Below are 23045 nucleotides of genomic sequence, written 5' to 3'. Positions count from 1 at the left end.
TCAACTCCCTCAGGACCACCCCTAGGATTCTCCTCAGCTCAGTAGCTGGCATGTGCTAAACACTAACTGATGAGAATTATGCTAAACTGTTTTAGAAAGGAAGCCAGCTGAGTCATGGACATACATAACCTTAAGGAACTTGCTGGAGATCACACAGCTAATAATGACAAATCAGATCTTGAACAAGTTTTGCACAACCACAAGGTCGTGCTTTTCCCCCTAGACTTCCCATAAACTGTGGCAGTGACAATTAGTGTGTAGCCATTCCTGGCATTGGTGATTATTAAGTTTTCTTCAGTAAGTATTGTGAAATCTGTGGTGGCCTTTACATTCAATTATTGCTTACATGTAATGTGTGTGTGTGTGTGTGTGTGTGTGTGTCTGTGTGTGAAGAGTCTTGTTTCACTAACTTCTACCCCACTAGCAAGAAGAAATGTTCACTTGCTTGCTTCATTGCCTCCAATGCAGGCAGTAAGTACTAAATATTTCTTTTTGGAGCAGTTTATGAGAGAAGAACATTTTCAAATTTATGAGGCTTTCATGCATTTTGAGAAGAGATTCTCATATTTCACATATTTTCTTCTTTGGATCTTTCTATTTAGAGATCAGTTTAAAAATACAACCCCTCTATCTGGAGCAGAAGGGTTGTGAACCATGATTTCCACATCTCTGGAGACTTTGAGTCACTTTAAAGGCAAAAGATGAAGAAAATAAAAGGAAATTAAAAAGATATATAGCTTAGTTTTGGCCTGGAATGCAGCATGATTCCATGATAGGTTACAGTAGATTGGAGATACTGAAAGAAAATGCGTCATTTACCAAAACTTAAGGGATATTTTTCCTCCCAAGAGAAATAAACAGCTGCTTATTAGAATTGTATCCTTATAGTAGGCATCCTCAAATATCTGGTTCCTTTTACTGCCTATTTAGATCAGATACTTTACTCTTAAAAACTATACTGATGTATGATTTTGCCACATTTTCAGTAAGCATGTATAACTTTGGAAGTTTAAAGTTATACACTTAGGACCTAGGATTAATTTCCCAAATCTTTAAGAAGCAGATGGTTCAGAAGATTGGTTTATGATCACGTGTCCTTTGAAAATTAAAGACCTCCAGAACTAAATCTAACTGATGGTCACCATGTTTTTAAGGTTTCTTACCCTACCTATTTAGAAAGGGTACAGTTTCAGCAACCTGAAGGCAGTTTTTGGTAATGGCATCATTGTTGAGTAGGGGACAGGAAATAGATTATTTGACATTATGTCTCTTTTCCACTTTGATTTCTTCACCTCTCCATCTTAGATATATCTGGAAGGACTTGCTTATCTCCTCAGCAACACATTCATCATCAAGGAGACTTGACCTCTATGTGAACTTCGTTTTCATCTTGAGGCTACTGGGTTGTATTGAGGTAAAGAAGACTGAATTGTAGAGAGGAAGCCAAGGTCACCATTCTGCCAGTAATGCAAGAAAGATGGGATGCAGCAGCTGAGCTTCTGGCTGGCAGGATTCTTGTTACCTTGGGGTCTCGTTCTCCTGGAAGAACTTCGAGCCATGTTTTTCGAACCCACTGCACAGAGCCCTAGGTTAAGCCTGCACTTTATGAACCATTGTGGCGGGATGAAGCAGGTGCAAAGAACTGGGAGGCTGAGTCCTTAGCATCTAGACTTCACCTCTGACAGTTTCAATCAGTACAGCTCTGTTTTCATCTACTGTATAGGTTGGGCCCTACATCACATTAAAAAAATAATAATAATCAGATGAAAAAGTTGAACTTACCAGAACTCCTTTCAGGGAAAGTACTGTAAGTGGTCAGAAAGAATACTAAGGCCAGACACTTAGGAAGGGTGGGAGCAGAAGTGATATCTTTAAGAGCAGAGTTGAAATAAAAAGATATGACAAGTAAACTGCCATCTCAGGAGAGTGGGTACTGATGACTCCAAGCTTTCGCTTTTCCTGAGATGAATTGGCTGATTTGAGGACAGAGTTGAACTACTCATGAGAAGAGGGGACATAGTGTGCAAGGAAGGGTGGACAGAGAAAATCTCTAGTTCATAAGACAGTCAGGCTGACCTGGGGGAAGAATATGTCAAGTGGGATTTTATGAAGCTGCACACAGTGGCATGTGCAAGGTAAAAAGTCCCTTTACTATGTAATCCTCTGACACCCACACCCAGGTAATATTTAGTGAAACTTGCTTTGGGTCTTTCAGCCAGAGAAAGCAATTAATGCTGAAATTTGCAGCTTGATGGTTTAGAGGAAAAGACACCATAAGTGTTTCATTTGGTGATTCACTAGAAGGACTGTTAAGACTCAGTAGCAGGTATTACTCACTGCTAAGGGCTTCCTTGGTGGCTCAGATGGGAAAGAATCTGCCTGCAATGCTGGAGCCCCGGGTTGATCCCTGGGTCAGGAAGATTCCCTGGAATGGCTACCCACTTCAGTATTCTTGCCTGGAGAATTCCATGGACAAAGGAGCCTGGGAGGCTACAGTCCATGGGGTCAAAAAAAGTCGGACATGACTTAGCAACTAACATCCACACACAAGGGTTATTACAAGAAAGGATACGGAGCAAATGCAACAGGAAAGAGATACACAGCAGGGGAGACCAGAGAAGACCGCCACGGGCTTCCAAGACCTTTTTTGCCCAAGGTCGCACAAGAATGTTTTTTGTTGTTGTTGTTAGCACTCAACTACAGGTGTGTGTGTGGAATGTGTTTGCCTGGGGAAGTCCGAATGAGCCTCAAGTTCCAAGGCTTTTATGGGGGCTAGTCACATAGGCTGGAGAAGGTAATGGCACCCCACTCCAGTACTCTTGCCTGGAAAATCCCATGGATGGAGGAGCCTGGTATGCTTCGGTCCATGGGGTACCTGAGTCGGACACGACACAGCGACTTTCACCTTTCACTTTCATGCATTGGAGAAGGAAAAGGCAACCCACTCCAGTGTTCTTGCCTGGAGAATCCCAGGGACGGGGGAGCCTGGTGGGCTGCCATCTATGTGGTTGCACAGAGCCGGACACGACTGAAGTGACTTAGCAGTAGTAGCTGTCACATAGGCATATCCTGCTCTGCAACCAAGCTTAACTATCAAAACTCAGAATTCCAATAATGACATCAGGTGCACGTCATAAATCTTGGTGTTTAAAAGCAACCTGAAAATCCAGTATAGGATGATCTGTTGCTTCAAGGATTTATGACAAAATCATTGATCATCACATAAAGAACATTCTGAGGGTAGCATTCCCAGGAGTTGGCCAAGGATCACTCAGGGCTCCCTTGAATCAGGCTTGCTGTGTTAATGTTTTCCTCACCACATGTGGGGGACAACCAAATTTGACTAGGATTTGGAAAAGGATGTCGCAAGCACAGACTCACGTTGTAGAGGTTAAAGATGGCTTCTGCCACCTGGAGGCAGATCATAGGCTAGGCAAGAAAGTCTTCCAATTGGAGGCCTGTTGTTTTTGTTTTCTACGTTTTTTTTTTTTTTTTTTTTAATTTTTATCAGAATTTAGTTGCTTTACAATGTTTTGTTTCTGATGTACAGCAGAATGAATCAGCTATATTTAAACATATATCCCCTCCCTCCCACCCTCATCCCACTCCTCTAGGTCATCACAGAGCCTGGAGCTGAGCAACCTGTATTATATAGCAGCTTCCTGCTAGCTAGCTATTTTAGATACGGTAGGGTATATATGGAGACCTCTTGTTAAAGATGACTGAACTCTATTTTTTAAGTCTAAGTGTTTAATTTCATGATACTAGCTATATTTATTTGGCAAGCATTTAGTAAATTTTTCAGCCTCACCTCAACTATGCTGCAAAAGGCATATTTATTCATTCAACAATTGTTTTCAGAATGTATGTACTATTTGCTAGACATTGTTGTGTTGCAGGCAAATTAATGAAAACTCAGATGTCTGTTTTTATGAAGCGTACAAGTCTTGTGGGGAGAAATCAGAGCAGATGTGATTTGAGGAAGCTATAATCTACCGAGTTTAGAGCAAAGTCATAAGAGAAGGCAGGTGTATTACCTGGAAGTCTAGAAAAAAGAAATCCAAAGAAACTGGTTATTGATGTCTCTGGACTATTTTATTAGATCAGCCATTCTAATTTGTCTGGAACTGAGGTGTCTCCTAGGATGCAGGACTCTTCCTGTGAAAACTGTTCTCCCAACCATGAGGCTGGGTCCTGCGGCCATGGCTCTGTTATATCACCTGTCCACCTGACTAGAAATTAGGACCGTTAGCCAGTGTTTATCTCCAGAAGTTGGCTGGAGAAGTTGCTCTGAATCTAACTGTGGAGCCCCATAGTGAAGTCTGCACACCTGTCATTGAGGTCTCTAAAATAAATCTAGCCTGTTAAACCTTTTATTTTACAAGTTTCTATTTTTAAAATTTCAATTGGAGGCTAATTACTTTACAATATTGTGGTGGTTTTTGCCGTACATTCATAAGAATCAGCCATGGGTGTACATGTGTTCCCTATCCTGAACCCCCTCCCACCTCCCTCCCAACCCCATCCCCCAGGATCATCCCAGTGCACCAGCCCTGAGCACTTGTCTCATGCATCCAACCTGGACTGGCGATCTATTTCACATATGATAGTACACATGTTTCAGTGCTATTCTCTCAAATCATTCCACCCTCACCTTCTCCCACAGAGTCCAAAAGTCTGTCCCTTACATCTGTTTCTTTTGCTGTCTCACATATAGGGTCATCGTTACCATCTTTCTAAATTCCATATATATGCATTAATATACTGTATTGGTGTTTTTCTTTCTGGCTTACTTCACTCTGTATAATAGGCTCCAGTTTCATCTACCTCATTAGAACTGATTCAAATGCATTCTTTTTAATAGCTGAGTAAGATTCCGTTGTGTGTATGTACCACAGCTTTCATATCCATTCATCTGCCGATAGACATCTAGGTTGCTTCCATGTCCTGGCTATTATAAACAGTGCTGCGATGAACACTGGGGTGCACATGTCTCTTTCAATTCTGGTTTCCTCGGTGTGTATGCCCAGCAGTGGGATTGGTGGGTCATATTAGCCTGTTTAACTTTTAACTTTCCGAGGTACCCCCAATCTCCTTCTAAGAAGCTCACTGCCATTTTTTTTTTCAAGAAATACAATTACTTCAAAATGAAGGGACAAAAGATTTTTTGCTGGATGTGTTATTAATGCTTCCATAGCTAAACTACTATTTTGATGCAGTCCAATGCAAATACCAAATGGATATTTTAACATTATTTTAGAAAATGATAAAAATGTGTTTCATATGAATCTCATAAAAGTTTTTAGAGGTCCAGTGGTGTGGGCCGGAGAAGGCAATGGCACCCCACTCCAGTACTCTTGCCTGGAAAATCCCATGGACGGAGGAGCCTGGAAGGCTGCAGTCCATGGGGTCGCGAAGAGTCGGATACAACTGAGCGACTTCACTTTCACTTTTCACTTTCATGCATTGGGGAAGGAAATGGCAACCCACTCCACTGTTGTCTGGAGAATCCCAGGGATGGCGGAGCCTGGTGGGCTGCCATCTATGTGGTCGCACAGAGTTGGACACGACTGAAGCGACTTGGCAGCAGCAGTGGTGTGGGTATGTCAAGCTCTTCCTTTTATAGCCAGGACAGGACAGCCCCTCCTTCCTAGTCCTGGCAGATTGACTCCATCAGGTTGTTCTTCTTAACAAGGTCACTCACTGCTCCAGTAGACAGCTGGAGCTGTCTTTTAACAGGAAGTCTCTGCCATCATTCTTGCTTATGTTAAGTGGATCTTCTTTACTTTGTTGTCAGAAACTTAACTAAAACGAATTCTCTAGGTAAGAGTATTTCCAAGATGATAAACAGTTCTGGATTTTTCTGTTCCTTGGCTATTTCTCAAGCTTACTGGAAATATATGGCTCTCTGTAGAGCTGAAATTTGATCTCAAGGGACCCACCCACCAAATACATTTCAAATTTCAGATCAATAAACTGGCATCCCAAATTCAGTATTTCTTAAAAATGACATCATTTCACTGTTTTAAAAATGGTGTAACTGAAAACTACAGACTCTATGAAAACCTGAGTCTGACACATTACCCCAGGCTCTTTCCATGAGCATGTTACTTGCACACAGTAGGTGTTCCATTAAAGCTTCTCATATGACTAGAAACTCTGCTAGTCCTTTGTTCTTGAGATGTTGCAAATTCTGCTGTACTTTCTAAACACAAATAATTCCTTCCCTCTTGCACAATGTTAGTAACTGGATATAAATGTCTTGCATGTATAAGGTTCCCTTTGTCTTTGGAACCACTTCCTGGCACACCTGTTTTGGATATTTCACTTTCTAAGCCTCAAGCTTTTTTAACCAACCAGCAGGCCACACCTAACTACCATGTCAGTAACCTTCCTCCATGTCCATCCCTAGGGTAACCTTCAGCTGGTCTGCTCTCTCTCCAGCCATAGCACTTCCTCTCCTTTAATGGAACTATTCCACAAGGGCTGAACTCACCTGACTTCTTCCCAGGCCTGTTTCAGCACCCCTTATTTTACTTATGCATCAGAAATCACTTGGATACTTTTCTGGGGAAACAAAAATTCCCAGGCTGCCCTTCAGACCCATGGAATCAGCCTACATAGGCATATGCTCCAGAAAACTGAATCCCATTCAGGATCCTAGTTCTTGGACCTGGAGTCCCCAGATAGTGGCACATTAAAAAAGCTCCCCAGCGGTGATTATGGTGCACTGTTTACTTAACAGCAGGTTCAAAATTTGATCCTCCAGATCTTTTTAACATTTTTTCCCCATTCCTCCAAATACTTGGTACACAAACGTTTTTGATGACCATTTTTTCTTCATGATAATCACTAACACTATATGAACCCTTACTATATGCTACCTTACTGTGCTTACAAAATACACCAGACACAACTTATCACTGCTTTAAATAAAACACTGCTCCTCAGGATTAAGCATGTATTTATTTTAGTTCAGTTAAAACATACAATGTTTCATTGAAACGGTGTAGCACTCTTTGTCAACAAGTCTTATTGGAATTGTTGGCCTCTATGACAGTACAGTGGGGTTATGTATTTACATTATATACAGAAAGCTTACCACATATCCAGGTTCTCAAAGGTCTTCCACCACACTAGAGCATATTTGATTTCATTACACTAGATCATGTTTTAATAGCTACATTTTGAAAATTTAGACCTTATTTAAAATTTAAGAGATCTGAACTTGCACCAAGTTTTCATGAAAAAAATGTTGTTCATGTAGTCTGTTTATTGCAAATACAATTTTAACAGTATTCTAAATTTTTAGTGTTTACGCAATTTGTCAATTTGTTTATTGAAATCTCTCTGTACAGGTAGTTTTGGGACAATTCTTATAGATACATAATGTGAATTCATCAAAATGCAGTTAAGAAACTTATAAGGATATATACATTTCAACCCAAGACCCAAACCTGACATTATATACAACCTATTTACAAATACATATGGACAGACACTGTATGTACATAAGATTATCATAAATATTGAAAAATAGGTTAGCTTTAATGGATTAATGCTGTTCTATAAATAACATTAGTTATAACTGAAACATCCACGGAAGACAGTAATGCAAAATGAGGTGACAAGACAGTGGTTTTAATACTGAAGACTGCTCATTACTGGGAATTCACTGTTTAGGAACCTCCAGGTAGACAAAGATAGCTCCAAGAAAATCATGCAATGAAATTTACCCTTGGCAGTTGATTTGGAACCTCAAATAGCCAGGGGACTGGAGGAACCTTCCACATTGAATTTTTTTTTTTCATCTCTTCCTGGTTGCCTTGGTATTTTCTCCCAAATAAAAGGATGTAAACTGTAGAGGTATTCCCAGGCAAGTCTTAAGATACAAAACCAGCGATTCTTTCCAGGAATTCAAGCAGAAGTGCCAATTCTTGGTCTGTGCTAGAGGTGAGGTTCTGGATTCGAATGGAGTGCCAAAAGCCCAATTGAATGAAAGCAGTGCTGTAGAATCCGTCTTCTCACTGCCTTTCGAGATGGTCCCCACTTTCATTTTTGTAGAAAGAAACAAAAATGGACCATTGGTTTCACCCAATGGAGCACTACAGGACGTCTTCCAGTTCAGTTCCACAAGGGTCTCTGACTACAGACACATCTTGTCTGCAACTGAGTCACATATAATACAAGAATGCGTAACAAAAATCATGTCTGCCACATTTCTGGCCCTTGCCTAAAACTAAAAATGTTAAGTTCAAGAGAACAACCTTACAGTCAGGTGACCAATTGATGATTCCATTATTTGCTTCCCTCAACCACTAATGGAATTATGTGTATTAGATTTTAGACATTATGCCTAACGAGCAAAGTACCACATTATTTAATAACATATTCACCATACACCATGACGTACAATAAATGTGCTCTTAAAGCCAAGTAATTTTTTCACTTCTAACTGGGGTTGAAATGGAAGGGTGATCATGCAGTCGGACCAATAGTTACACTCAGGGTGCACTGTTTTCCCTAGCTAACCATATGTTGGATGTAAACAAGTACTTCTACGTTGTACAAGAATGAGATGACAATCCAGTGCACATGAGTTTTTTAAAAAGCTTACTGCATGAGAAACCCAGTGGCCTATATGAAGAGAACTTATACCAAATATAGGTGAAACCTATGGATTAATTAGACCTCTACTGCAGACAAAACATGAACACAACTCAACCATACATTGTCAAGTAATTCACACTTCCATAGCAGATGAGCCACATGAAAAGTTGTGCTCTCCGGACAGAACAGTTCCGGCCTACAGCCATCAAATGCCCATTTTCCACTTCTGGAAGCAATGCCAAAAAAGGGCTGGCCCAAAAAAATCCAGAGCTGTCAACCCAACTCTGGAGGCAGATGCAACTGAATAAACCCTGTTTTACCCAATTGCACTATTTGGTACCTCAAAATTAGTTATTTTATTTCCCACAGAAATACCTGCATTATCTTCCATTCTAATAGACTGAAGCCATAAATATTTCAGAGTGTAAATGAACAAAAATATCTGGGGATAGAGAAGAAAAGTGATGAACAGAGTTCACCTGATTTGGTGTAGCCACAATCAACCAATTGTCCTTTAAAGGTAAAGTCTGAATGGAAAATGCTCCTAATTACAGTAATAATTTTTCATTATATCATTTTCTCTAAAAATTATTTTGGATAAAAAAAAGTATTTGGCTTAGTATGCCTACAAAAAGGCAAATAATTTCATAATACTAGTAGTAATTGTTTTTAAATAACAATGATTTTTTTTCATGGAATTCATTGACAATTGCTTTTGGATAAAGTTCAAAAAAAGCAATTTTTAAAAAATAAAATAGTGCTTCTGAGGTCTTTGAATATTTTTGGTACAAAAAAATTAATAGTGTTTTTCTCAATGATTATTTCAATACTTTGCTGTAAATTAAAAAGAATTGTTTCTCACATCGAATGGTTCCATTAGGCACATTCAAGTAAAATCATAAAATATCCAAGTTAAACAATGACACAGCCAAACATGTGGCTTGATTAAAGTTAAGAGTTCGTCCATTCTCTGGAATGGAATAAAATTGTCACTTCCGATAACCCGAGACTCGTGGTTTGGTGTTAATATCCATTTCTACCATACAGAATAGTTTCTTTAAGAACAAAACAAAACAAAACAAGAGTTCACTTATTCTGCACTCAGAAGAACCAGCGAGGAATCTGCACTTCAAAAGGAAGTGAAACTGAAAACATTAGGTGAAATTTCATAGTAGTTGAGAGCTGTGGACTCAACACTGGCATCAAATGGACTATTGTGGAGTTTTAGAGGTGGTAGTTAATGGCCACCTCCCGGGGCATTGTGGACCCAATCCAACACAATCAAGGCCATGCTTCCGGTCATCACCACTATGCCACTTAGCAGGAAGAACATAGCCTGCAATGAGAAGAGAAAACAGATCAGCAAGCAACAAAACATATATGCTAAATATTCTTCTACTTTAAAAAAATGGGCTTATAATTTCTAAAGGGCCTCCCAGGTGGCGCTAGTGGTAAAGAACCCGCCTGCCAATGCAGGAGACAAGAGATGTGGGTTTGATACCTGGGTTGGGAAGATCCCCTAGAGTAGGAAACGGCAACCCACTCCAGTACACCTGCCTGGAGAAATCCATGGACACAGGATTTGCACTGGTGAGCAATAGTCAATGGGTCCCAAAGAGCTGAACAGGACTGAGTGAATTAGCACATACAATAAATTCCTAAGTGTGTCCATATTACTTCACAGAGCTACAGTTTAGCTCGCTAAACTGTCTTGAATGATCAAAGTAAATAAGTAAAGTCGCTCAGTTGTGTCCGACTCTGTGACCCCATAGACTGTAGCCTTCCAGGCTCCTCCGTCCATGGGATTTTCCAGGCAAGAATACTGGAGTGGGTTGCCATTTCCTTCTCCAGGAAGATCCTGACCCAGGGATTGAACCCAGGTCTCCTGCATTACAGGAAGACTCTTTATGATCTGAGCCGCAAGGGAAGCCACTGAATGATCAAGGGGCTATCTATATAATACTAAATTACTGTATCTTTAAAATCTTCCCAAACTTTCCCTTCTCATTCCTTTGTACGAAAAGAAAAAGTAAATAATCTTCCTTTACTAAATAAACTATTGCACGGAACAGAACTGGACTGATATTTTTGCATTTTTTAAAAGGGAAAAATCTTAACTTATAAAATCAAATCTGAATTATCTTAAAGATGCAGCCTGAGCTGAAGCTGGAGCTTTTTCTAAGAGACATGAGTGGGTCTACTCTAATTCTACTCTTCAATTACTGCACCAGTAAAACAAAATAACAGTTGTTGGTACATAAGCATTTCTAGTACTTCAGTCAGACAACAGTAGTGGAGAAAAAGGACTGAAATGCAGTCTTTCTTCTAAGTATCCCCACCAAGATCATTTGTGGTTAACATATCATAATCTTTGTAAAATCAGTTGTTATAATTATACTTTATAGTGTAATAATCCCGACCCCACTTGAGCTTTGCTTTGAAAATGGTCTCATTTGACTAAATATGCCATTTTTCTCCTTTTTTAAACACTCCAGGCCCATTTAAGTGCCTGCCACACAGTAGGTGGTCAAAGTTACTTTTAACCTCTATTCCTGTTTCTAAAGTATCTAGTAACTTTCCTGCAATAAACTCAAGAATACATATCAAAAAAAAAAAATACATATCAGAAGGCAAACCATCTCTCACCTCCCCTCCTCCCCCATTCCTCCATCTGTGAAGTACACAGTTATAGGTATATTTATCAGAAACTTAAAATGAAACTACAATAAATGACATTTAAGAGACTAAAATTACAATCAGTTGAGGAACTTCTGGCATTAGATTATTATTATTCTTATTCTGGTCATAAACTCTCACTCACCCCAATCTTTTGTACAGACTTCATAGATTCTTTCTTCACTAACTTGATATAGAACGCAGATGGAAGAATAAAAATCAACATAGCAGCGGCAGATGCACCTGTAAAAACAGTATTGACTATTTCTTAAGAATTCAATGAATCACTTGTTATTCCTTTTTTAACTGTAAAACTGATATTTCAATCAACTTTGTTACTTCCTAAAACTTACCAATGAAACCAAAGATATCCCTAATATTTGGTACAAAGATGACAAGCAAATTGGTAAACACCAAGATAGACACTGTAATGACACTATGACGCCACCAACTGAACTCCTTCGATGCACACAGCAAATGAGTTATGGAACTCCGGATCTGCAAAAAATAAATAGAAATAAAAATTGCAGCTTTAATCAATGAAAAAGAGCGACAAACAACAGGAAATATACATAAATGAGTAGCTATTTAAATACTGTTTAAATACCCTCCTCTACTCTTTTCCTAAATATCTAAGCATCAGGAAGATCATTATATCCTGAATTATGGGGAAAAGATCCCAAGATGTATTTTAAAGATGGACAAAACATTAAAAAAAAAAAACACCTTTCAAAACCACAAAACCCTTGACATTGCTGTAGTAGTGTTTTCCTTCTCATGGAACATGAAAATCTCACAAATCTTCATGTCTAACAACCCCTTCCTACGGAAAAGAGAGCAGGTGATCACTTACTGGGAAAATAACTACTGGTACTGTCAGGGTGACAGCCACCAACACAGCCAAACGGACAATGAGAAGCAGAATATCAGTCTCCATGACAGAAGAGTAGGTATGAAGCAATTCTGACTCAACGTGTTCTACAGAGAAAGACAAAAAAAGAAAAAATGCTTGATGTGTGCTGTTCTCTCTGGAGATTAGTTAGAAAATCTAACTTACAGCTATTATCTGCACCAAAGTTATTAGCTACTCACAAAACGACTATAAACTAAGAGGCTAATAAGATTAATTTGGAATTAGGGTTAATGCAATTAAAATAACATTGAAGGAAAATTTTTCTAAATACCTAGGAGAGATTTAGCCACATGACCCCCATTAAAAACAACAAGAGCTAAATAGCTAAATCCCATGGTTTGGCTTACAGTCTGCGTGTGTGTTGTATAATCTGAAGGGAATGGGAGAGGAGAGTCAGGATGAACCTAGATGCAAGCACATCACATATAAAAATGCCATCATATGGCTAACGGTGGATTTTGGAGCCTGCACTCTAGAAATTACTGATTCAATATACACTACAGGAAATTCTAAACTCTAGGTTCAACTGCTCATCACAAATATGAAATATACTCAAAACAGAGTGAGCTTTTAAAGTGACAGAACTATAACATACAAAGTATGAACTTCATTTCTTAAGTGTCCTTTTTTTGTAAACTAGACATTATTTACCGTAAAATGTCAGGTATCCAAAGAGGGCAGCAAGCAGGTACATGAGAAACATAGCGAAAAAGGAAATCTTGGACACATTCATCATTCTTCTACGGCTGCGGCTGTGCAAATTCAAAGGAAAACACACATACATATTATAGCAGTAGTTATAGCAGTAATCTATTATTTTTCCAGCTTTTCTGATTAATTTATATAAAAGTTGCTAAAGTGCTCACCCTTTAAGCTCTTCATAAATAGGAAGAATAGCAGGATGACAGACAAATGAGAAGGTCAGAATTGGCACAGCATAGACAGTCTGCAAAAAAAAGTAAAAACCTTCTTAACATCCTGATGTACAACTCATGTGATATCACAGTTCTTGCCACTTACATTTTATACTCATTAATCTTAGAAATCAAGGCTTAAAATGTTTTCTTGCCTAATTAGCTCTTCTAATTTGTTCACTAGGTGTGATGAACATTCTCACTTCCAAATGTGGCAGTTACTGAGACAAGATGATCTTTTCATCTTTCAATCTGCTTTAAGATACAAACCAACACTTTCTTCTCAGTCCTCAATAATGAGCTAATAACCATGTTTCCTAAAGAGGAAGCTATTACCTCATCTCCCTTTACCTTGGGAGTGTTAAAACTTCCAGTGGCTTATCTTCTCTGTTTTCTTCCCTAAAATTTTTCTTTGAAAACAAAATGATTATAGTTACCTGTGAGTTGAAGATAAAATAACGTGGTTGGCAAGAATCACTTTCAGTCCTATTAAAACCCACAAAAGCTGCTGGCTGTGCTAAGCTGCCGTTTACTGTCTCATTAACTAGAAAAGCAATTTCCGCAGGACAAGGAATCTGAAATTTCTTGCAAATCACCTGAAAATATATTATTTTGCATTTGTTAGAATGAATAATGTGACAGGGCTTAGAAAAACAATCTCGAGCTTTAAAGAAAAATTATACCTACCACAATCAGAAAGAACATCATACACAGCAAGGAAAGACCACTGGTGTATCCCAAATATCCTATAAGGAGGAAAAAACATGGGATTCATTTCCTAAAACAGGTTTAGGGCAAAGACGACTCAATTCTGTTTGCAAAACTGCAGTGTGGACACATGAAATTTCTAATTTTTATACAATAAGATGTAGAATTACTTTAAAATATTTGTTAAACACTAAATTGGTAACAACTATCCCTTTTGCATTTTTTATAAAGCACAAAATGTTCTAAATGTCAACCAAGTACTTGGGCCTTTTGGTAACCATTCTGCTAGAATTTTTGGAAGACAGGCAAGTTACAAACGCTGCGATTCTCAATGGTATGTTTTTGGGGTTTTTTATATTCAGCTCTCATTCATTTCTATTAAGAGAAAGCCAACTAGTTGGTGAGGCTCATTTCAATTCTCTTTAGAGATAGGTTTGCTCACCTAAATTCCTCAGCAGTGACAAGGGGAGAATGAGCACCAGTGACACCAGCAGAACCAGATAGTCACCGTTCAGATACCACAATCTGAAAGAAAGAAAAGAAAAATAAGGTCACAACCAGTCATAAATATCCTCAGAATAACATATATTTCCTCTCACAGGACTCGTTTTATACTTAAAAAAGAGAGAGAGGTTGGAAAGAGTTATCACTTATTCCAAAAGCCCACATACACAGGAACAGATTTCTAACTTAGCGTGCACAGTGAATATTCACTCAGGTTAGAAATGGGGTCTGAAACAGTATAACTTTTGTCCCATTGTTTGCTCTGGGAAGGCTGCCAGCTGCTTCATAACATAAAATGCTTCTTAAAGGCTTGATACTAACGTAGGGAACAAAGCAGCATTGTTAAGCCAGTTAATCTTATCTTTAAGCATTTTTAGAAAATTGTACACCAACTTCGTCATAGCTTTAGCTCACATTTTTTTAATGCTGGAAACAAGGAAATTATAAAACAAGTTTCTATCAGACATTTGTTAGCAAATGTACTTACTAAACATTTCAACAAGGAAATTTTTTCACAGTTCGACAAAATACACAGGCAAAAAACAAATAACAAAACCCAGTCCCCTCCAAACAAGAGCTTATTGCAGGTTGTCAAGAGTATGTTGTGACACCCTGACCCACCTTGACTCCAAGATCCCTTCTGAACTCAGAGAAAATGTTATGCACCTCTCTAAAAGTTTTAGCAATGCCTTTTCCTTTTTAGGTAATCAACTACCCTTGCTTTAAATCACTTATTTTCAAATTTCAATTGCCTGTCAATTCTAACTGCTTACTTTAGCAATAAAGACCCCCCACAGAAAACTTGTATTTAAAGACCAGCTTATTAGGTTTCAAATGCCGCAGAGATAACCACACTTTTCTGTTTTGAGATAATGAGCTGCATGTAAGCAGGGAAGTACATTATCCCTCCTCATGTTTACTTTAGATAAAAACCTGTTAGTTTGCTCGGATGAGTAACTCTGTTGGAAGGACAAGGCTTCTACAGCATGGCCATGGATTTTCTGGTATTCTGCATTTTCAAAAGGTTTTCCAATTCACAAAAATCAGACAGGGGTTGATTTTTAATGTAATTCAAAATGTCAGTGCTAACTTAGGTTGGGTATAAGTTATTCAACTGTTATCTTCTGGGGACAGTAAGGAGAAAAGGTAAGCAGTTTCAGAAAACCTGTTTTCATACATAAATTCGAAATCTGTTATTCAGTTAACTATCTAGCTACTATCTTGGCCTTTCCTTCACGAAGTTCAAATCAGTTTCTGGGGGACTTCTTGGTCAGTTTCAACAGGAATATTCACAAAAAAAAAATTTACTGATAATCATTTTGTATCCAACTTTGATAAAATATATCTAACCATTTTAGACTGCAATTGTTTCTTATGAGTAACCTTACTTAGCACCTACCCATTTGTATCTTCAATGTTCATTAATGCCTGGATCACCAAAGGTAACTCATATTTCACTATGAAGAGGTAGCTTGACATAGCTGGAGGAAAACAAAATTATACCATTACAAGTGCAAAATGTTGCATGTGACACCAAAAGTAGCCTGTCACCACTCTCTGCTACATAAAGAGCAAAAAACTATACCCAAATCGTCTTTTAAAAAACTCTTACCTCCAATATTCTGCATTGTAATGGATCCAGATGCTGTGAGCTTCCCAACCATTCCAAATGCTTTATGTCCCAGCTGTTCATATAATAAAGATCCTATAATTTAAAGAACACAGACGCATGAAGGAAGAGAAAGAAAATCATGATAGGCATAATTGTTTTAGAAATATAGAGTGCTACCATACCTCCTTCATTGGCAGTCTTCAAAAGGAGATGAACAGAATACAGGGAAAATATTGACACAAATGTCAACAGAATTCTGATGAGAGAAGAAAAAGGTATAGGGTTATACATAAGCATGTCTATACTTAAAAGACAATTCGTTTTGACTTTATTTAAACATTAAATACAAAACTTGTCTTAATATTTTGTGTGTTAGAATGACCCCAATGATGTGTGTTCACTCTTCTGGTTAGAATGTCAACAAGCTCTCTTACCTGGCTCTAAACATGACTGCATCATGTCTTAGGTAATAGCTCTATAAGTACTGGTTATGAACAGGGTTCACCCACTGAACCAAAGGTGCTGACTTTCCAGTGGTAGAGTTATAAGCCTTATATTTTGATTCTGGTACCATGGTAATTAGCTATGTACTTGCTACTTCTCTGTGTTCCTATACCTATAAAACAGTTCTAGCACTTGCCAGTTACTTGGGAAATTCAATTGAGACAAGTTCAGGAAAGGTCTGGAGTCCCTTTGAACCATATAGGTAAGCAAAGGAATGGGACTCTACAAAGGAAGGAGGGATGATACATGCTAAGTGTCAGGGACAGCTTTACAAAAAACTATCATCCGTTATTTGTAAAATTGATGGGTGTCATCAACACACATCAGAGGAATAACTACTCTGACGATATATTATATTGCGCCCCATGGTATGGAAGACAAGCCCAGCATTGCCACAAAGTTAAACAATGTCTGTGTGAGAACAAGCAATCTATCAGTGAGATTGGGCTGTCTCCTCCTTCAGTCGTTTCACTTGGATGGAACAGGAGAAAAAAAAAAGAATAGAGAAGCACTAAAGGTTCTCTACTCAGTCACTAAGTTTTCCTTTAGGGCACACTTTCTCATTCCAGCTTTCCTTTCCTCCCCACCAGGCAAGCCAAGAAAAACAAATTTCTTTTTCTTAAAATGAGCCAACAACAACAAAAAATCAAAATCAGGGAAACTCATAGAAAACTCTGCAAACAAGATGACAGTCACATTCTCCAAATTCTGAAATGGCAACTGAATGAAGCACCGTATCAGGTCTGGCAGAGAAACAGACGTCTGTCAGTGACACACAGGTGGCGGCCTTCAGCGGCCGTTCTAACGCCGGAGGTTTCACAGCGTCTGACCTGCAGTGGCAATGAACCATCGGCCTCATTGCCAACTGCACAAAGCATGGCTTCATCAAAACTGTCCAAAGGGTGCTAACAGACTCAGTCCCTCCTCTACACAGAGAAGGCAATGAGGAGTGAACAGACTCCACGACCTTTGAGGTCACTTTCAATCTCAAGACTGGGTCTAAGACTTTACAGGGTAAGCTACAGAGGTGTTTAACCAGACGAGGGCAAGCCATGAGGTTTTTGGACCATTTACCTTTATACCGCTACACATACCATGTCAAACAGTGATGGATTTAAAACTCACTTTAGCATCTGTGATATTATTCAGCCATTTATTAAATAATCAAATATGCAAACACTATTAAAGTATAAATAATTTCAAAAGTGCAAGGGTAACATATCAGAATTCCGAGTTCTCTTATGAAACAAAGGTAGCATTTTACCTCATGTTAAATTCTGCACCACAACCACACTGGAAACATTTAAAGATTGCCTCTGATTTTTACATGAAGAGTTAGGAAGAGTTTCAAATATTTAACAATGATGCCATTCAAGTACCCCACTAAAAACCTTGAAAACTCTAGGGTTCTTTCTATGCAAATTCCTGGCTCTTGGTCTTATACCTCTAAAAGCCTCATGGCTCATGAAGCAAGTTGAGTGAATCCTAGCTTCCAGTGCTCAAAGCCACACTTAACACATGTGGAATTTCACCACAAAGCGGAGTTTTGCAAAGGTTTGCTTTTCTTTTCAGGAACATTTTCTTCTGGTAGAAAAAATAAGTAGAAGGCACCAGCCAGCTAACTAAAATATGACTGTAGCAAAGAGAGAATTCCATGCTATGTGTATATGTGGTTTCTTCGTCTGCACAGTAAATCACTCCAAAAATAAAGTGCCTTAGCCGGGAGTCCACTGTAGCCCAATCTTAGTAGCTATGATACAAACATCGCTGAAAACATATACTCAAAATCACAGGTATTTTTCTTTTATGCTTTTTTCCTGGAAATAAGGTCCATAGTTTTATATTCTCCAAGAGTCAGTGACCCCAAAATGGTTAAAAACCACTGTTTGAAAGTCTTCTCCTGCTCCGAAATCCCATTCTAGGTATTCACATGGGGAAGCACGGAAGTAACTAATTCTAACTATACAACTAAGGAAAAAAACAAAGCAATTCTAAGCAGGTATATTTTAAAGTATTCATATTTTGTTGTGGTAATCACACAGACATGGATTAAAAAAAAAAAAAAAAAAAAAACCCCAAAATTGAGACCAAACAAACAAAAAAAATATATCACATATGGTTGTTTTTCGGTGTCCAGAAAATTGTGAGTCACTTTTCTGAAACATGTTCTAGGTTAGACAAATACCACCACACCCTATATATTAAAAAAAAAAAAGTTGTTTTCCTTATGTACATTATAGGCCACAGATCCTTGGGAAGACTGTCAATTTACGAAATGGAATTGAAAGTATCATGCTTTTAAAATATTTCTTGCTTCAGAGTTTGCCAGAGTAAAAATTTTACCCTGGATCCATCCACAGTTCTTTATAAATATCCAATCCCTATTCAACTTTATTCCCTTCGACTCAAAAACTTTTTGGATTATTAGTTTTTAAGAGTTGTCTTAATTTTTCCTACCTAATTGACTTTTTTGATATCATGCAGTTATGTGGCAGAATAAAGAGATTTTTGGATTTCTCACATTTTAAATTTTAAGCAAATGATTAAGTCAAATACTGCAACTGTAAATTCAGTCTCTGGAGCCAAAATATATGCTGCATCATCATATTAACTGCCCTGCGTGGCAGACTCACTACTTACACATACTTACATAAAAAGAGCAATTCCAGTATTAGCCATGGCATAAGAAAGCCCAAGGATTCCACTGCCCACAATCGCATTGCTCAGATTAAATACTGACATTCCAAAGGAAGTAGTACCTGGATGCTACATAGAGGGAAAAGGATAACCAAACATATAACAATAATTAAATGGAGAAAACCAGCTTTGGGCAAGTTAGACTTGAAATCTAAAAATAAAACTATTCTTTTACTCCATAAAGCCACAGAAACACAAACGATTATTTTTAACTTACAAAGTCAGTTTCATACTTCTTCTTCCCCACATTCGATTCAAGTAAAAAGTTCTGGTTTTCAGGATCCACATCTGCATAATGGCTACAAAAAAGGAAAACAAAAAAATCCTAAATTGGTTGAAATACACAAAGGAATGCTTCAACACAAAACGCCCCCGCGTTTAGCTGTCACACATTTTAATTTAAATGCATATTAAGTAGTAGTCCACTTTCACACCACCTGAAGGCGTATTCCCACACAACCACCAGGTAATCTTCCAGAGATTACACGCTCTCTCCAAATGCTACAATAATTTAAAGCAACAGAATCCTACGTAAAGAACTTCCGATGCACACAAGCCGTTTTTAAAAACGCACACATCTCCCACCTTTTCAGAGCAGCTTGTTTGGTGGGGTAGGAGTAGTTGAAGTCGCTGTTGGAACTATAGCTGCTGCTGTCCTCATCTGGGGAAATACTGAACCTTCCCATTTCAGCTTTCTTCATGTTGGGCAGCGGGAGGAATCGGGCGCTGACGGTAGTGCTGGGTTCCTTTTGTCCTTGGAGACGCACGAGCCCGCGCGGCTGCCTGTGAAGGTAGAGGCGGCGCGTCAGGACTGCAGAGCCCGCCCTGGTCACGTGACACCGCCGGGAGGCGCAGCGCGGCTGATTCATCCCCCGCCAGGCGAGTGGAAAAGTACCAGCCGAGCGCGAGGGGCGGGGGCGCGCGCCGAGGGGCGGAAAAGTACAGACCGCGGAGCCGCCGAGAACAAAGATGGTCCCACCGCAACGCTGCGGCCGCGGAGGCCCGCGCCCCCCGGACCCTAAGGCTCCTCTCCCGCGCAATTTAACGTTTTGCTCTCTCTATTAGCCCAAGTTTTACGAAAGGGGCGTGGGGGAGCTCTGCTTCGCTTTTCCCGCAGCCTCCTTGGTCATGCACAGGCACGCAAGGCACACATCCCACCCAGATATTTGGCTAGGTGTGCATGCCTTGTAGCCCAGGCACACAGCTCCCTGTTTCCAGCATTTACAATAGCAATGTCGCGTAATCCGTTCCTTTCACGCCTGGAGCCCCCAGATGGGGAAATGCCTCTGCGGCAGACAGACTCGAAGGGGGCGTTAGGGCGGACACGAGTTTTCTCCCGAGAAGAGGAGCAGAGGGCGCGCAGAGTGCCGAGGGTTTGTTTACACGCGCAAGCCCGTGCCCTCGAGCACACCCGTCCACTGGCATTTGGCTCGCAAGCTCTTCGCCCCGCTGGCCCCTCCTATGCCCGGAAAGGAAACTGATGCAATATCGATCGCCGATTGTCAAACGTTCCCGGTTCGTCTTCCCCAATCGTGGCCTCTGCTACATTAAAAGCCCAACCCACCTCCGCCTTACCCCAAATTCCAAGACCCCTGGATTTAATTATTCTTATTAACTCAAATCAGTCACCAGACTTGTCGCAGTGGAACCGCCGGCCTGGCTGACTTCCCCTCCCCCTAACGGGAAGATGCAGCTCCGATCTGGGCGGGCACATGGCCCCCGGGCCGCGCCCCTCCCCCGCCCTTAAGAGGACAGTGACCCCAGATGCAGGCCGGGATAGAAGACTGGCCCACAAACCGAAAACGCCCTCCCCGGGAAGAAACGACACCCACAGCTGCCTTCCCGCCGCGGCCCCTCCCCCACTCCCGCCCGGCCCCCGCGCCTTTTACACAGACGCCCCCGCGCGTTACCTTGGTGGTCTGGGCTCCTGTATCCCGGAAACAACACGCAGACGACTTCGGTGAGTTTTTCTCAGTCAACAAAAATCATAAAGAAAAACAAGAAAACGAAAAACCCAACAAGAAGCAGGAAAAGAATTTTAATTAAACAAGGAAATAGCAAGTTGCCGCCCCAGTCGACCGGCGTCCGCCGTCTGAAGGGAAAGGCGCGAGTGTGCGGAGCGCGTGGTCCGGCTGCTGGCGGCGGTGCGAGAAAAGCGCTCCGGAACGGCAGCGACGCGCGGCTCTGGAGCAGCCGGGCGAGCGGCGGGTTTTAGCGGGAGGACGCGTCAATGGGCGGGGCCCCAGTCTTCGGGAGCCTGCTTTTTGTATATCAACACCACCTGGGCTCCGCCCCCGGACCGCCTGGGCCCGCGAGGCCCCGCCCCTTGCCCCCTGCCCCTGCTCCCCCCGCGCCCCTCCGGGGCGGCTGAATCGGGCAGCCGAGCCCCGCCTGCTTCCTCCCCAGCTCCTTCCAGGCTAACTCCACTCTACCGACTCTGGTCAGCCTGAAAGACCCCCGCCTCCCCTCGCCGGTGCTTTCCTCTGTCTCTCCCTTTCAGCCCAGACGGGTGCCCAAGAGATGCGGTTGGTCTTTCAGGAACCTTCTTCAAATATGCTCGTGTCCGAGTGACCAGAAGGCTTTCTTTTCTCCTCTAGGCTCTTTGGGGACACATCCCGCCCATCCAATGCTTTTCTGCATGTTATTTTTATGATTTACAGGGGGGAGGGGGGTTTCTCTCGCATTCCTGGGCCAACGGAGAAACGTAGTCTCCATGGTAGGTTTCTGTTCTCGTTCTTTCTTCTCTTTCCCAGACCTGTTAGAACTAGCTTGATTAGGTCGGTTGGCAGCTCCATATCGGGATATCCTTTTTGTACGGACACGGAAAACCCTATGAAGTGTAAAGATACATCATGCCCAGCAAGCCAGACTCTTTAAAAGGGTCCCCAGTGGGCGACTCGGCTCCTCCGAGGGGGTGTAGGATCCCGTTTTTCCTTCCTGGACACGTTTCGCTCATTCCCCACCCCAAATGAAGAGCTCTCCTCGCCCTCCTCGCCTTTCTCTCCTATTTACAGAGGCACTGCCTCCGTTGGAATGCCGGTGCTCCCCTTCCAGTGTGGATGTGTTCTTGCTGAGCCAGGCAACTAGGGGGCCCCTTCACTGTGGAATAGTCGGTCCTGCCGGAAAGGCTGGAAACAAAGGCCTCTTAGGGGAGAGAATTGTTGGTTGAATGAATGAATAAACAAACGACCTGACCTACTGCTCTCTTCCTTTAGGAGACGTGGGAGAGACTGAGCAGGGTTGGGTGTGATCACAATTTTTGCTTTCAATGTTTTCCTGAGGAAATCTGTACAACTGTCTGTTTCCATGACACGTGAGGCTGCGGGCGCCCTTGGCCTGCACCAGTGTGTATGATTGACATGGGAGGACCCGATTCCACTTTACACTCCTTTCTTCCCAACCCCTTCAACTAGTCAGACCAGTCTCAGCTAAACAATACTCTTTCTTGCTTTAGTACCCAACTTCCCATCGCCATCACTCAGGGCTTAGTCACTGAGCCTCAGGAAGGCTTCCGTCCTCACCCCTCTTATTGCAAGGACTGTTTTCTAAACCGTGTGGTGAAAACGTTTTAGAACCTATGCTGTCTTGTACCCGAAATTGTTCACGTTTGTAATCTTGTCCTACCAGGGAGACTGTGAGCACGCCAGGGCAAGTTTGGCGTTTGATACACAGTTGTGACTTTCACACACGTTCCCCGATAACACCGATCAGCTCTTCTAGACTGGACAGCAATCTTAGTCGTGGGTTAGGGAGGACTCCTTGAAAGTTCCTTACTGTCAAGTTTCAACTGATGAAAATGAAAAGGTCTTAAGTCACTCCTTCATCCAACTTAGTCCCCTGCATAGTCTGAAGTGACTGTGGTTGGCAAGTCCTACTCTCAGAGTAGTTCTCTTGTCAGTTGAATTGT

The 23045-nt window shown here is 40.9% G+C and overlaps 1 protein-coding gene across 2 annotated transcripts; it reads right to left on the bottom strand.

Moving 5' to 3' along the window:
• Positions 1-6947: 6947 nt before the first annotated feature.
• On the bottom strand, positions 6948-21376 carry SLC38A2 (solute carrier family 38 member 2). Of its 2 annotated transcripts, XM_020873108.2 has the most exons (16): positions 21049-21376; positions 19724-19921; positions 19356-19437; positions 19092-19207; positions 16120-16193; positions 15938-16030; positions 15725-15806; positions 14264-14346; positions 13801-13859; positions 13551-13709; positions 13066-13145; positions 12851-12951; positions 12140-12264; positions 11640-11784; positions 11432-11529; positions 6948-9946 (listed from the first exon to the last, which is right to left on the bottom strand). In XM_020873108.2, exons 2-16 carry the CDS (start codon positions 19837-19839, stop codon positions 9848-9850), a joined length of 1512 nt encoding a protein of 503 aa, XP_020728767.1. In that variant the 5' UTR covers positions 19840-19921; positions 21049-21376; the 3' UTR covers positions 6948-9847. The 2 variants fall into 2 exon arrangements, with proteins under 2 accessions (XP_020728767.1, XP_070310628.1); XM_070454527.1 differs by lacking the exons at positions 19092-19207; positions 21049-21376 and having other exon boundaries at positions 19724-19814.
• Positions 21377-23045: the final 1669 nt, after the last annotated feature.

This window comes from Odocoileus virginianus, chromosome 24 (genome assembly GCF_023699985.2).
Source record: "Odocoileus virginianus isolate 20LAN1187 ecotype Illinois chromosome 24, Ovbor_1.2, whole genome shotgun sequence".
In the NCBI taxonomy this organism is placed as follows: domain Eukaryota; kingdom Metazoa; phylum Chordata; class Mammalia; order Artiodactyla; family Cervidae; genus Odocoileus; species Odocoileus virginianus.
This window is presented reverse-complemented; position numbering and strand designations above follow the sequence as displayed.